The sequence below is a fragment of the Hemiscyllium ocellatum genome, chromosome 3 (genome assembly GCF_020745735.1).
Source record: "Hemiscyllium ocellatum isolate sHemOce1 chromosome 3, sHemOce1.pat.X.cur, whole genome shotgun sequence".
NCBI lineage: Eukaryota > Metazoa > Chordata > Chondrichthyes > Orectolobiformes > Hemiscylliidae > Hemiscyllium > Hemiscyllium ocellatum.
The window spans coordinates 89535145-89550899 of NC_083403.1; the positions used below are offsets into that span (position 1 = coordinate 89535145).

Sequence of the window (15755 nt, forward strand, 5' to 3'; positions counted from 1 at the left end):
AACCTACACATCCCTGAACACCATGGGCAATTTAGAATGGCCAATTCACCTAACCTTCACATCTTTCAACAGTGGGAGGAAACCCAGGTAGACACAGGAGAATGTGCAAACTCTGCACGCGCGCGCGCACACACACACTCGTCTGAGGCTGGAATCAAAGTCGGGTCCTTAGTCCCTAGCATTGTGAGACACAGCATTAACCACTGAGCCACCTTGCTGCCCTTATCCAATAGTGGACGTTGGTACAGCAATTTAAGACAGTGGCGAGGTCAAGGGCTGTGTTGACTAGAGAGGGAGGAAGAGAGAGATGGAAAGAGAATGCAAGAGGAAGAAAGAATACAAAAGTGATTGAAAGAGAGCACGAGTGAGCAAGACACAGCACGTGAGAGATGGTGCACGCAAAAGAGAATGCACAAGGGAGCGGACATGACAGAGACTTAGACAACGAAAGTGAGGACATGAAGGAGTAAGTGACTGAGCGAAAGAAAGCAAAAGACAGCGAGTGCGCACGCCAGAGAGTGCAAGTTAGAGCACGAACGAATGAATAAAAAGTGAGTAAAGAAAAGAGACCGAGCAAAGAGGACGCACAAGAGGGGAAGCAAACCCATGCAGGAGGGTGAGTGAGCTCCCGCAAGAGTGGGAGAGTGACAGGAAGAGTGTAAGAGAAAGGGAGAAAGTTAGAGAGAGCATGTGAGGAAAGAGAAAGAAAGGGGGAAAAAAAGAGGGAAAGAAGAATGAGCCAAAGAGCAAATGAGCAAAAGCGCACACAATAGAGCCCGAGCGAAACAGACAGTGTCAATGAAAGAGAGAGTGTACAATAAAATGAGAAAGAGTGCAAGCAAAACACAGCACAAGTAAAAGACAGTGAGAGAGCGTGAAAGAGAGCATGAGCGCGAGCAGAGAGAGAAAGTGAGAGCAAGTGGAAGAAAGAAAGCGAGAACATGAATGAGTGAGAGTGACAGAGAGAGGGCAAGCAAAAGGGTGTATAAAAAAGAGAAAGACAGCACGAAAGAGTGAGCAAAAGAGATGACACATACACAAGAGAGAGATGGAGGGAAAGTGCAAAAAAAAAAGTGCAATTGGAAGAGTGAGAGCAAAAATACAAGTGTGAGAGAGCACAAGAGAGACAGCGCACAAGAGCAAGACAGAAAGAGCACAAAAAAGACAGTATGAGCCAAAGAGACAGAGAGCATGACAGAGAAAGTGAGAACGAAAGAGCATATGAGGAAGTGAGGGTGCAAAAGACAGCAAGAGAAGGAGAGCTCAAGTCAAAGACAGAGGGCAAAACAGCGTGTGAGAGTGAAAGACAGCGTGTGAAAGCACGTGAAAGAGAGCAAAAGAGAGTGAGTGAAAGCGACAGCACGAAAGAAAATGCGGGCGAGACCGAGCGAGGAGGAGTGAGAGCACACAAGAAAGAGTGTACAAGAGTCCTAGTGAAAGACAGTGAAGGGAAAGCGAGAGGGAGAGAGTACGATAGAGCCAGATAGAGCTAGAGACCGTGCGAGTGAGATGGGACTGCAAGTGAGAAAGAGAGCATGAGTGAGAAAGACAGGGCAAGTGACAAAGAACGAAAGACAGCGTGCCAAAGGAAAACAGTGCACGAAAAAGAGGGAGTGATGCAAAATATAGGGTGCGGGTGCAACAGAGAGGGAGCGAGTGCAAAAAAGCGAGCAAAAGCATGAGAAAGAGAAAGTGCACAAAAGTCAAAGAGCACATTAAAGAGAGAGACACAGAGCGAGAGAGAGACAGAGCGAGAGAGAGAGAGAGAGAGACAGACAGAGACAGACAGGGACAGAGAGCGAGAGAGGGAGAAAGCAAGAGAAAGAGTGCAGAAGAATGCACGAGTGAGAAAGAACGATGGGGGAGAGTGCAAACAAGGTGTCAATACAGAAAGCAGGGGAGACAACGGAGGGAGGGAGTATCAAAGGGGGAGCGCAAAAGAGGGAGAAGGGAGCGTGAAAGAGGGAGAGACTGCAAATAGTGAACGAGAGAGAGAATGCGAGCAGTACGGAGAGCAAGCAAATGAGGTTATGAGAAAGAGCAAGAGAGAAGGACGAAGAGTAATAGGGAGTGAGGGCACGAGGGAGGGAGGGAGACAGCAAGGAAAGATTAGGAGAGAGAACATGACAGAGACATTAAGACGGAAAGGAATAGGAAAGCTTTAGAACAGTAGAAAGAGTGCATGAGAGAGACTGCACACAACAGAAAGAGTGCGCGCGACAGAAAGAGCATTGGTGAGTGAGGAAGTGAGTGCGAGAGAGCAAGTGTGAAAGAAGGGTCATGCACGAGAGAGAGTGCGAAGAGAGAAAAAGTAAGTGAGGGGGAGAATAGAGAATGAGAGGAAGAGAAAAAGAGAAATATAGAGGAAAAGAGTGAGACAGAGAGAAAGAGAGAAAAAGAAAGTGACTGCAAAAGAGAGAGCGCGCGGAGCGGGGGAGGGAGAGAGCACGCGGGGCAAGGGAGAGCGCGCAGGGGGGGGGGGGTGAGGAGAGCGCGGCTGGCGTGGGGTGGGGGGGTGGGCGATGAGAGCGCGGCCGGGGGGGGGGTGGGCGATGAGAGCGCGGCCGGGGTGGGGTGGGGGGGTGGGCGATGAGAGCGCGGCCGGGGTGGGGTGGGGGGGTGGGCGATGAGAGCGCGGCCGGGGTGGGGGGAGGAGAGAACGAACGCGGGGGGGAAGAGGACAGCGAGAACAAAGCGGAAGGAAATGAGAGACTGACAGAAAGACAGAGTTAAAGAAAGAGAGACAGGTATCTCTGGAAATCAATGATGTTGCTGGTGGATAGAATAAGCAATAAGATGGGGCTAAGGATAAATCCTTTTTCAAAACAAAGTTACTGCAGGAGATTTATGCTTGCTTTACAAATATTTTCTGTGGTTCAGCTGTTATTCATTGTTCGAAAATTTTCATTAAGGGATATACTGGCTTGGAGTCATCTTATTACGGTCCAGTGCAAAAATAAAAATCCTTTGTGTTTACCACTTTAAATTCAGGATCACTCAGATACTCAATTGTCCAATCTCAGTCTCTACCCCAACATTTCCAGTTGCATGGAATTGCTCAATTGAAGGATGAGAGAGATAGCAACCAAGATTGGTATCATTGTGAACCACACTATGACATTGACAATCAATCATTCATTCTTAAATTCTCAACAGAAGATTTTAATTGGATACTATTACTTACATAATAGTTTGATATCAATGTATCTTTATAATCCTAAGAGAACAAATAAATATTGTCAAAATTATTTGTTAATATCACAGTTTAAACCTTTATTACAATAACTCAATCATTAAGATGTGCAAAGAGTAAAGTAATAAAAAGGTGAACATATTTATGAAAGTCCTCAAATAGTAATCCTACTTTAGATTAGATTATATATTACTTACAGTGTGGAAACAGGCCCTTTGGCCCAACAAGTCCACACTGACCTGCCGAAGCGCAACCCACCCATACCCCTACATTTACCCCTTACCTAACACTACGGACAATTTAGCATGGCCAATTCACCTAACCCGCACTTCTTTGGACTGTGGGAGGAAACCGGAGCACCCGGAGGAAACCCACACAGACACGGGGAGAACGTGCAAACTCCACACAGTCAGTCACCTGAGGCAGGAATTGAACCCAGGTCTCTGGCGCTGAGAGGCAACAGTGCTAACCACTTTACGTTCTTCGCCGAATAAGTGGAGCCTGTTGCTGTCCGAAACATACACCTATGTTTTGAAAATCTGTAGGGAATGAGTACTAACCACTGACCTCAGCACTGTTGTGTCAGCCATGCCTCAGCGGAAGCAGTCATCTGGAATTATAAGGTCATGACTGCATGTTCCTCACCAGAGAAGTGAGTGTATAATTTAAATTGACACTTTACTGCAGCACCATGGAATATTATACTGTTGAAGTTGTCATGTTTCAAAGAAGCCATTTTTGCCCTCTCAGATAGGTACACAAGATTCCACAACATTATTCAGAGTGCAGTTCTTCCCAAATCTTGGGAACAACTTCACAGATTATCTGATGATATGTGGGCGGCACGGTGGCACAGTGGTTAGCACTGCTGCCTCACAGCGCCAGAGACCCGGGTTCAATTCCCGACTCAGGTAACTGACTGTGTGGAGTTTGCACGTTCTCCCCATGTCTGCGTGGGTTTCCTCCGGGTGCTCCGGTTTCCTCCCACAGTCCAAAGAAGTGCGGGTTAGGTGAATTGGCCATGATAAATTGCCCATAGTGTTAGGTAAGGGGTAAATGTAGGGGTATGGGTGGGTTGCGCTTCGGTGGTTGGTGTGGACTTGTTGGGCCGAAGGGCCTGTTTCCACACTGTAAGTAATCTAATCTAATGTCATTTGCAGACCTTGCCAATAGTCACTGTATTTCCTACATTTAGTCTTGGTTGTCTATTTGACAGCGAAATGACTTGGGTTATCACAGGCTGATGCTGAAAATGTGTTGCTGGTTAAAGCGCAGCAGGTCAGGCAGCATCCAAGGAACAGGAAATTCGACGTTTCGGGCACAAGCCCTTCATCAGGAATCTATCACAGGATGATGTTCAATGCATTTTTTTTTGCTGCACTTGACCACTGAAATGGAGAATACATTTAAGGTTGAACAGTATCTGAACATATTTGTCTATAATATATTGAAAAATGATATTCCCCATGACTCAGACATTTACAGCTCATAGTGGTCATTTGGCCCATCACATTCATGCTGGCCAACAAAGATCTGACTACACTAATTCCAATTTCCAGCTCTTGACCCATAGCTCTGGAGTCTATCCCAACATGAGTAAATATCTAAATATTGCTTAAATATTATGAGTTTCTGACACTTCCACACTTTTTAGCTGTCAGTTCCAGATTTCCACCATCTCAATTCTCCTCTGGACTATTTCTTTCTCCAATTTTTAACACTGGGATAATGTTTGCACTCTGGTATGTCACCTGTGGCCAAAGAGGATTGGAAAATTATTGCCAAGACTTCTGATATCACCTCCCTTGCCTCTCTCAATAGCCTGTGATACTTCTCAACTGGCCTTGCAGATTTAACTACTTTTAAGACTGCTAACTCTGCTCATACATCCTTTCTCTTCATATTAATTTCTGCTAACATTTCACAGTCTTACAATCTGATGTCTGCACCAGGGTCACTATTTCTTTTGTGAAGACTGATGCAAAGTATTTATTGACAATTGTGCCTATTTCATTCGGCCCACAAACAGATAACCTCTATAGTATGTCCTCTTTCTCTTATTCTTTTGTACTTTACAGACTTAAAAGCCCCTCTGGGTTTTCCTTTATGCCCACCAATGTTTTCTCATGCACTCTCCTGGTTCTCCTAGTTTCCTTTTTACTGTTTTCCCCGGCCTTTTTATACTCTAGACTCTGGACTCTTACATATTATGTCTCCAATATCAGTCATAAGATGTTTTTCTTTTAATTTTAACTGTTATGTCCCTTAACATCCAGTGTTGGTTTAACTCTTCATTTTTATGGGAAGGTATTTGCCCTGTACACACATACACACACATTCCTGCTCAAATGCCTCCCATTGTCCAGGGACATGATTTTATTTGCGCAAGTAGTTACTCCTCTTCCACTAGGTTAAATTGTATATTATTTTAATAAAATTAGCCCTTCCACAATTTGGAATTTTATTTCTCAGCTCCTCCTTATTTTGTTTTTGCAACTGTCCTCGGTTATGGTCACTACCTCCAAGATAAGCCCCTACCTTCTATCTGCATAATCTTCAAATATTCAGTCGAGACCTCTCCTTCCATGTTGGCCTTTCTCTGCACTGTTTAGAATGTTCCCCTAGATGCAGTTCCAATTGTTATGCTTTCTCCTTACTTTGTACACTAGAATTAACTCAGTTGTGGTGGACACTCAACTGCCCTCAAATGGTCGAGCAAACCAGTCAGTTGCATCAACTACTAGAAAAAGTCACAACAAAGTAATGAAACCAGATGGACCAGCTAGCATCGACCTTGGAACCTGAAAAGCCAATGGCAAAAGCAAACAGCCTGTCGACCAAGAAAGAGTGCCAAACGAGCAACAGCCTGACACATTCTTACGGATTCACACCATACAGATTACCCCAGACACCACCATTACCATTCCTGGATATGTCCTGTCCCACCAGCAGGATAGACCTAGCAGACGTGCCAGCAGTATACAGTCAGGAGGCAGTTGCCCTAGGGTGGCAAGGGCACAAAATGTACTCTGGGTGGAGGTTTCAATTCCACCATCAAGCCCTAAAGAATATAACTGAATTATTGCAGTTATGTTTAGTTTAGCGATGGAAAGGGATAGGTACATGCCACAGGTCAAGTGTTATCGATGGGACAAGGGCAATTATAACGTGATTAGGCAAGAATTAGGATGCATAAAATGGGATAGCAAAATGCAGGGGATGCAGACAATGGAAATATGGAGCTGGTTTAAGGAACAGATATTGCTTGTTCTTGATAGGTATGTCCCTGTCAGGCAGGGAGGAAGTGATAAGGTAAGAGAACCGTGGTTTACTACTTCTTGCTAAGAAGGAGGCTTGTGTGTTGATGAGGCAAGGTGGTTCAGATGAGGCGATGGAGAGTTAGGAAGCATTTAAAGAGTTAAGAAGAGCAAAGCGAGGACATGAGCAGTCTTTAGCAAATAGAAACCCTAAAGCTTTCTATAGGTATGTGAAGAATAAAAGGATAATTAGGGTAGGAATAGGGCCAGAAAAAGCCAGAAGGGGTCAGTTGAGTGTGGACCCTGTGGAGACTGGAGAGGTGCTAAACTAACATTTCTCATCGGTTTTCACTCAGGAAAAGAAGAATATTGTTGAGGAGAAGAATGAGGAAGAGGTGTTATCAATTCTAGAAGGAGTGAAAGTAGACAAGTCCCCTGGGCTGAATGGGATTTATCCAAGGATTCTCCGGGAAGCTAGGAAGGAGATAGCAGAGCCCTTGGCTTTGATATTTGAGTCATCATTGTCTATAGGTCTAGGATCAGAGGACAGGAGGATTGCAAATGTTGTGCCCTTGTTCAAGAAGGGGAATAGAGGTGACCCAGGTAATTATAGACCGGTGAGCCTTACTTGTAGGAAAGGTTTTGGAAAGGATGACTAGAGATAAGATTTATAATCATCTAGCAAACAACAATTTGATTTCAGATAGTCAACATGGTTTTGTCAAGGCCAGGTTGTGTCACACAAACCTCAGTTTTTTGAGGTGACCAAGCATGTAGATGAGGGTGGGGCAGTTGACATGGTATACATGGACTTCAGTAAAGCCTTTGATAAGGTTCCACATGGTACGCTGTTGGATAAAATGCAGAGGCATGGAATTGAGGGTGATTTAGTAGTTTGGATTAGAAACTGGCGCTGGTAGCATTCCAGCAATAGTACTGAAGATGTGTGCTCCAGGACTTGCCAAGATCTTCCAGTACAGTTACAACATCGGCATCTACCTGACCCTGTGGAAAATTGCCCAGGTTTCCTGTACACAAAAAGCAGGACAAATTCAACCCAGCCAATTACTGCTCAATTGGTCTACTCTCCATCATCAGTAAAGTAATGGAAGGTGTCACCCAAAGTGCTATCAAGCAGTACCTGCTCAGCAACAACCTGCTCAGTGATGCCCAGTTTGGGTTTTGCCAGGGTCACTCAGTTCCTGATCTCATTACAGCCTTGGTTCAAACATGGACAAAAGACTGAATTCCAGACGTGAGGGGAGAGTGACAGCCCTTGACATCAAAGCCATATTAGATTGAATATGGTATCAAGAAGCCGTAGCAAAACTGGAATTATTGGTATAAAGGAGGCAAATACTCCGCTGTTAGTGTGTCATACCTGACACAAAGGAAGATGGTTGTGGTCATGGAGGGACAGTCATCTCAGTTCCAGGATATCTCTGCAGGAGTCCTTCAAGGCAGTGTCCTAGGCCCAACAATCTTCAGCTACTTCATCAATGATCTTCCCTCTGTCATAAGGTCAGAAGTGGGGATGTTCGTCGATGACTATATAGTGTACATCACCATTCACAACTAAGTACTAAAATACTCAGACTAAAACAGTCTGTGCTCAAATGCAACGAGATCTGGACAATATCCAGGCTTGAGGAGACAACTGGCAAGCACCTCACAAAAATGCTAGACAATGATCATCAACAATAAGAGACACTCTAACCACCATCCCTTGACATTCAACGGTATTACCATCACCGAGTGCTTCCAATGTCAAATCCGTGGGATTAACATTGACCAGAAACTCAATTGGACTCACCACATAAACACAGTGGCTACAAGGGCAGGTCAGAGACTAGGGGCATTGCGATGAATAACTCATCTTCTGACACCCCAAGGTTTATCACCATCTATAAAACATAACTCAGGAGTGTGATGGAATACTCCCCACTTGCTGGATGGGTGGAGTGGCAACAACACTCAAGCAGCTTGACACCATCCAGGTCCATATGTGGATGTACCTAATAGAGAGGGTGCAAAATTTGATCTACGCTTCGGAATTAAGGCAGGGCAGGTGACTTGAGGCATCAGTGGGGGAGCATTTTTGGGGGCAGCGACCATAATTCTATTAGTTTTAAAACAGCGACGGAAAAGGACAGACAGGATCTCTCAGTTGAAGTTCTAAATTGGAGGAAGGCAAATTTTGACGATAGTAGGCAAGAACTTTTGAAAGCTGACTGGGGGCAGATGTTCGCTGGTAAAGGGACTGCTGGAAAATGGGAAACCTGCAGAAAAGAGATAACGAGGGTCCAGAGACAATATATTCCTGTCAGGGTGAAAGAAAAGGCTAGTAGGTGCAGGGAATGCTGGATGACTAGAGAAATTGAGGGTTTGGTTAAGAAAAAGAAGAAAGCATATGTAAGGTAAAGACAGGATAGATCGAGTGAATCCTTAGAAGGGCATAAGGCAGCAGGAGTATACTTAAGAGAGAAATCAGGAGGGCAAAAAGGGGACATGAGATACCTTTGGCAAATAGAGTGAAGGAGAATCCAAAGGATTTTTACAACTACATTATGGACAAAAGGGTAACTAGGGAGCAAATAGGGCCCCTTAAAGATCAGCAAGGCAGCCTTTTGTGTGGAGCCATAGGAGATAGGCGGAGATACTAAATATGCATTTTGTATCAGTGTTTATTGCGGATAAAGACAAAGAAGATATGGAATGTGGGGAAATAGATGATAACATCTTGAAAAAATGTCCATATCACAGAGGAGGAAGTGCTGGATTGTCTTAAAACACAAAGGTGGATAAATCCCCAGGATCTGATCAGGTCTACTCTAGAATGCTGTGGGAAGCTAGGGAAGTGATTGCTGGGCCCCTTACGGAGATATTTGCATCATCGATAATCACAGGTGATGTGCCAGAAGACTGGTGGCTGCCAAACGTGGTACTATTACTTAAGAAAGATGGTAAGGACAAGACGATGAACTATAGACTGGTGAGCCTGACATAGGCGGTGGATGAGTTGTTGGAGGGAATCCTGAGGGACAGGATTTACACGTATTTGGAAAGGCAACAACTGATTAGGGATAGTCAACATAGCTTTGTGCATGGGAAATCATGTTTCATGAACTTGACTGAGTTTTTTAAAAAAAGTTACAAAGAGGGTTGATGAGGGCAGAGTGGTGAACGTGATCTATATCGACTTCAGTAAGGTGTTCAACAAGAGAGATCAGTTAGCAGGGTTAGATCTCATAGAATACAGGGAGAACTAGGCACTTGGATACAGAACTGGCTCATAGGTAGAAGACAGAGGGTGGTGATGGAGAGTTGTTTTTCAGACTGGAGGCCTGTGACCAGTGGAGTGTCACAAGGATCAGTGCTGGGTCCACTCGATCTATCATTTATATAAATGATTTCAATGTGAGCATAGGAGGTATAGTGAGTAAGTTTGCAGAAGACACCAAAATTCGAAATGTAATGGACAGTGAAGAAGGTTACCTCAGATTACACAACACCAGGTTACAGTCCAACAGGTTTATTTGGATAAATTAGCTTTTGGATTGCTGCTCCTTCATCAGGTCGTTATGAATTATGAGAATGTAAGACATAATTTATTGCAAAAGTTTACAGTGAGAGTTCACATGTACACTTTTGCTATGAATTCGCTATCTTACAATCGTGCACTCGACAACCATCTGAAGAAGCAGTCCTCAGAAAGCTAATGCTTCCATTTAAACCTGTTGGATTATAACCTGGTGTTGTGAGATTTTTAACTTTGTATACCCCAGTCCAACACTGGCATCTCCAAATCATGACTACCTCAGATTACAATGTGATCTTGATGAGATGTGCCAATGGGCTAAGGAGTGACAGATGGAGGTTAATTTAGATAATTGTGAGGTGCTGCATTTTGGGAAAGCAAATCTTAGCAGGACTTATACATTTAATGGTAAGGTCCTAGGGAGTGTTGCTGAACAAAGAGACCTTGGAGTGCAGGTTCATAGTTCCTTGAAAGTGGAGTTGCAGGTAGATAGGATAATGAAGACGGTGTTGGTATCCTTTAGTTTATTGGTCAGAGTATTGAGCACAGGAGTTGGGAGGTCATGTTGCAGGAGTACAGGAAGTTGGTCAGACCATTTTTGGAATATTGCTTGCAATTATGGTCTCCTTCCTATCGGAAGGATGTTGTGAAATTGAAAGGGCTCAGAAAAGATTTACAAGGATGCTGCCAGTGGATTTGAGCCATGGGAAAGACTGAATAGGCTGGGGCTGTTTTCTCTGGAGTGTTGAAGGCTGAGGGGTGACCTCAGAGGTTTAAAAAATCATGAGGGACATGAATATGATAAATAAACAAAGTCTTTTCCTTGGGGTGGGAGAGTCCCGAACTACAGGGCATAGGTTTAGGGTGAAAGGGGAAAGATATGAAAGTGACCTAAGGGGAAACGTTTTCACAGAGGGTGGTGCATGTATGGAATGAGCTGCCACAGGAAATGGTGGTGGCTGGTACAATTGCAACATTTAAACGGAATCTGGATGGGTATATGAATAGGAAGGGTTTAGAGGGATATGGGCCAAGTGCTGGCAAATGGGACTAGATTAGGTTGGGATATCTGGTTGCGTGGACAAGTTGGACCAAAGGCTCTGTTTCCAAGCTGTACATCTCTATGACACTATGACAAAGGAACCCACTTGATTGATCCAATATCTACAAACATTAAATATCCCCACCATCGGCAGTCAGTAGCAGCAGAGTGTACAAGCTGCATTGCAGAAACTGACCAAAGAACCCAAGACAGCACCTTCCAAACCCACAACCACGTCCATCTAGAAGGATGAGAGTAGCAAGTACTTGGGAACACCACCACCTGCAAGTTCCCCTCCAAGCCACTCACAACCCTGACTTGGAAATTTACCGCTATTCCTTCACCATCGTTGGGTCAAAATCCTGGAATTCCTTCCCTACCAGCATAGTGGGTCAACCCACAGCAAGTGGACTGCAGTGATTCAAGAAGGCAGCTCACCGCCATCTCCTCAAGGGCAAGTAAGGATCGGCTATCAATGCTGGCCAGCCAGCAAATCCCAAGCTCCACAAGTGAATTGAAAAAAAATTGGATACCACACGTATTCATGTATAGACTGGTCAAAAAATCTGGTATTTTTCATATACCTCGTGTATAAGTCTATCCTAGCTTATCAGGGGTCTAGGTTTGCTCACTGAGTTGTAAGCTTGATAGCCAGAAGTTTCACTACCTGGCGAGGTAACATCATCAATGGCGACCTCCAAGTGAAAGGGTCTCTTCCTGACCATATAAACAGCCTTAAAGAGTTTGCACATTTTTTGATTCAAATACAATACCTGCAACACCATGGCTTAGACAGAAAACCAAGATTGCCCTACATGTACCAAAAGAACTTAAATGACAAGTTAATTGGGTTCCACTGCTTTGTAATCAGCAGTCGGAAGAAAAATGGGTTCAGTCTCTCATGCATCAGCTATCTGAACAAAATCCCAATGAACTCTAATATGCCAGGGACCAGAACTGTGGACAAGATTGGAGCAAAAATAGCTTTGGTTAAGACCACTGGCCAAGAAAGGAGTTGATTCACTGTAGTACTTAGTTGTATGGCACATGGAACAAAGTTAAGCCTATGGTGACTTTTAAGAGGAAAACTCTGAAAACTTCCGAAAGGCATTGTGGCCTTTGTCCGTGAAAAAGTGTGGATGGATGAAGGTGGCTGTAAGACTTGGATCAGGGAGATCTGCAAGATATGACCAGGTGGATTTAGAATGGAAAAAAAGCTTGCTGGTTTGGGGTATGTTAAGAACTCTCAGTGAAATTGCAATGATTCCTGGAGGCTTTACGAACATAGTGCAGCTACTAGATGGTAGCATCAATAAATCTTTTGAGGACTTAGTATGGAAGAAATGGAACACTTGGATGCAAGAAAGGGGAAAAGAGCTTCACAAAGGGTGGCAACATGCATGTGTTATTACGTGAGGGGATTGTCGAGTACTGGAAGGAGATGAAAACTGAAATTATTGTGAAAGCCTTTTAAAAAATGTGGAATTTCTAATTCTTTAGATGGTACAGAGCATGACTATTTATGGTCAGATGGAAGTGATGACAAAGCAATTGATGAGTGCAGATGAAGATGATCCATACAGTGATATGCTTGACCCAGACAACTGGAATGAATTATTCAGTCGTGCAGCTGATGAGGACAGTGAATTTGAAGGATGCTGATGAACTTTTGCATGTACTGGTAACTTTTGTTTTAAACAGCTCTCCCATAATATTTGTGCTATATGGTTAGAAGAGTTTTTTGATGTATATTGTTAGTTTGATGCTGTATTTTTAAATAAAATACTATTATCAGTCTTTTATTTTGTTTTTATGCCCCTCTGTTTTCATTTCATGAATTATATGTTATACAAATACTCCTGATAGATGGCCTGACCTCCTGCTGGTATTCCTATTAATGTTTGTACATATGTACAGATCTACATGCACTTTATGGTACTGGTAACTGGAATGCAGTATGATAGTACTATTCTAACACAATAGGCAGAATGGAGAGTTATTTTGTAGATAAATATTCAATAATGGTCATAATTCTTTTTCCTTTTGTTGTTTGTTATTTTATATAGAGATCTAGCTCTTGTTTGTTCATTTTTGACTCATGCCAAGCATGAATTTCACCCCCTCGAAAACAATACCTCATGTATAAGTCGAACCCTAATTTCAGCTTAAAAAAAAGTGGTCTTCAAAACTTGACCTATACACGAGTATATATGGTAGTTAAACAATCCCTACTTATTATTATTTAGTCTTCTTATTCTTATTTTTGCAAAATTTGATGACGTTTAATCCCCTCCCTCTTGAAAAGTTTTGTACCTTATAGAACACAAACAATACTGTGTCCCTTTTGTACTTTTTACTTCTACTCATATGGCTTCATTTGATGATTCTTCCAAGATTATGCCCATCCACACTACTATAATTGATTCCTTGATCAAAACTATGATCTTCCACTCCCCAAACTCATTTGAATACCCTGTAACCAGGAATGTTGAGCTGTCATTGCTGTGTCCTCATTTATTAGAGAACCATGTAATTAAAAACAAGTAATTTTGTAAATTACACGCTCCATTTACTCATCAAAATGTGTTTCATTCTGCAGTTTATATTTTAATCTACTTACCAAATTTGCATCACTTTTTCTGTTTCAAATTCTGCATCAATATTCAAACCCTGACTAGAATTCTTTTGTATGCTGATCCTTCTATAAAAACTGACATGTAAAAGCATTTTCTGAAGAGAATACAGAATTTTAAATTTCTAAATGATTTTTTTCTCACTTCTTCTACTGGTCTTTCTTACCTATTTGCTGTCAAGCATTCCCTAATTTCTCCTTTCTCTCACTCCATCTTTCAGATTGGTCACTAAACATTTTCCAGATGGACATAAAGGATTTACAATGTTTTTCCATGATGAATGGGAAGATCCCCAGTAGAAGTAGTGACTATGTATTTTGTCTTAAAAGGTGGTAGATACAAAAATCACATAAATACAGGCTTGTGTTAAAATGTCAAGATTACACGAATTATAAAAATACAGAACTTCAGCTGATGACATTCATATTTTGAATATTGAATCTGCAATATTTTTAGACAAGCACAGAGATAACATTAAACATGCATATGCCAGTGTTGGGTGAAGTATATTCTACCATGTCACTGAGTATATTAACATCATCAGTAGCTTCCTTCGTAGTTTACAGGTTATACTTTTGGTATTATCAGAATTTATATGAGGATGATACAGATAGTATTTGTCAAAAAGTTTAATTATAGTTAACCGCAATAATAAAGTAAAACCACCTGCTACAACTTGAAGAATAGCTATAAATCAAGATGCTAAAAATGGCATGAGAAGCTCAAAATACATTTTCATGGAGCCCACAGCTGCTTCTAAGATATTGTGAGTTGAATCAAAACATAAAACAAGCTCAAGGTCTGATCATAAAAGACAACCTTTTAACATTTTTTCTACAATATGTCAAATGCAGCCTGCACAGAATCAATTCCAGCAGAATAGTTGTATATTTGTACTGAATGAGTTATGCCCACAGGAACCAAAGTATCAAATTTCATCATCAGCTCAAGGATGAAGTCTTTTACAGTCTGCCAGACAATCTCTGCTTTGGGATTTTCATCTGCCTCTTGTCCTGCCAATAGACCTTGCAGGTTAAATGAAACAATTAATTACCGTCAGTGCAGATTCTGGCGTTTCCCTGACATTGATAATGCTGCTACCAAATAAATGCAATCATATACCAATGCCTACTTCACTATCCTATCTTCCTGCGAGACTCCATTTTCAAGGAAAAATAAACCTGCACTCCAAGGTCTCTTTGTTCAGCAACATTCCCAGCACGTTGCCATGAAATGTAGAAGTCCTGCCCTGATTTGCCTTTCCAAAATGCAGCACCTCACATTTATCTAAATTAAACTCCATCTCCCACTCCTCAGTCCATTGAGTCATCTAATCAAGTCCTGTTGTAATCGGAGGTAACCTTCTTTTCTGTCCACTACACCTCCAATTTTGGTGTCATCTGCAATCTTACTAATTACATCTTCATTGTTCACATCCAACTAATTTATATAAAGGACAAAAAGCAGTGGACCAAGCACCAACCTTTGTGGCACACCATTGGTCACAGGCCTCTAGTCTGCAAAGCAACCCTCCCCTCAATTTTCTACTTTCAAGATAGTTCTAGATACACCGCTCTATAAATTCCATCATATCATTAACACCTCAAATTTTTGGTATTTATGGATCACTATGGAAATATTTCATTATTTTCTGAGTATTTATGTTAAAAAATTTACAGAGATGCATTAAATACTTTGGATACTTTTTTCATGAACAGGTCAAGGAAAAGGACAATGGAACATTTAATTTCCAAAACTTACTTATTAGAAATCACACAGCTTAAGCTAATTACATGGTTCTATTTACTGAAAACCAAGCACCTGAGTTTTAGGATTTTGATTTGAACTGAGCTGAGTCACAGCCAGCTGAGAGAAAGAAGTTATCCAACTCATTCTCTGATTTTCTAAGAAGGTCATGTCATGAGGCATTTGTGATCCAGCTATTTTCTTGATAAGTGTCTGAAAGAATTCTTCTCAACAATTCTGAACAAACAGCATCTGCCAAACTTCCAGAGATAACTGACTGCCTTCGGCAAAACAGGTATGAGGATACTGTCCACAAAGCATTTTGAACATTTCACTGTGTCCTTTT

General features: G+C 42.2%; 1 protein-coding gene across 4 annotated transcripts in view; it reads right to left on the reverse strand.

Annotated features, from left to right (window-relative positions):
- The window catches only part of mpv17 (mitochondrial inner membrane protein MPV17), a 121137-nt gene that overhangs the window by 24360 nt on the left and 81022 nt on the right, over positions 1 to 15755 (reverse strand). For 2 of the 4 annotated variants that reach the window (XR_009647080.1, XM_060851698.1), the window contains exon 6: positions 3185 to 3217. The exons of 1 other annotated variant lie outside the window; for it this stretch is intronic. Coding sequence is in view for 2 of the 3 variants with exons in the window: in XM_060851698.1 (XP_060707681.1) it covers positions 3185 to 3217 (33 nt within the window). In the remaining variant the exon portion in view is untranslated. Of the gene's footprint in view, positions 1 to 3184; positions 3218 to 14577; positions 14689 to 15755 lie in introns of those variants that run through there. One more of the 4 variants, XM_060851724.1, reaches the window with a different exon arrangement.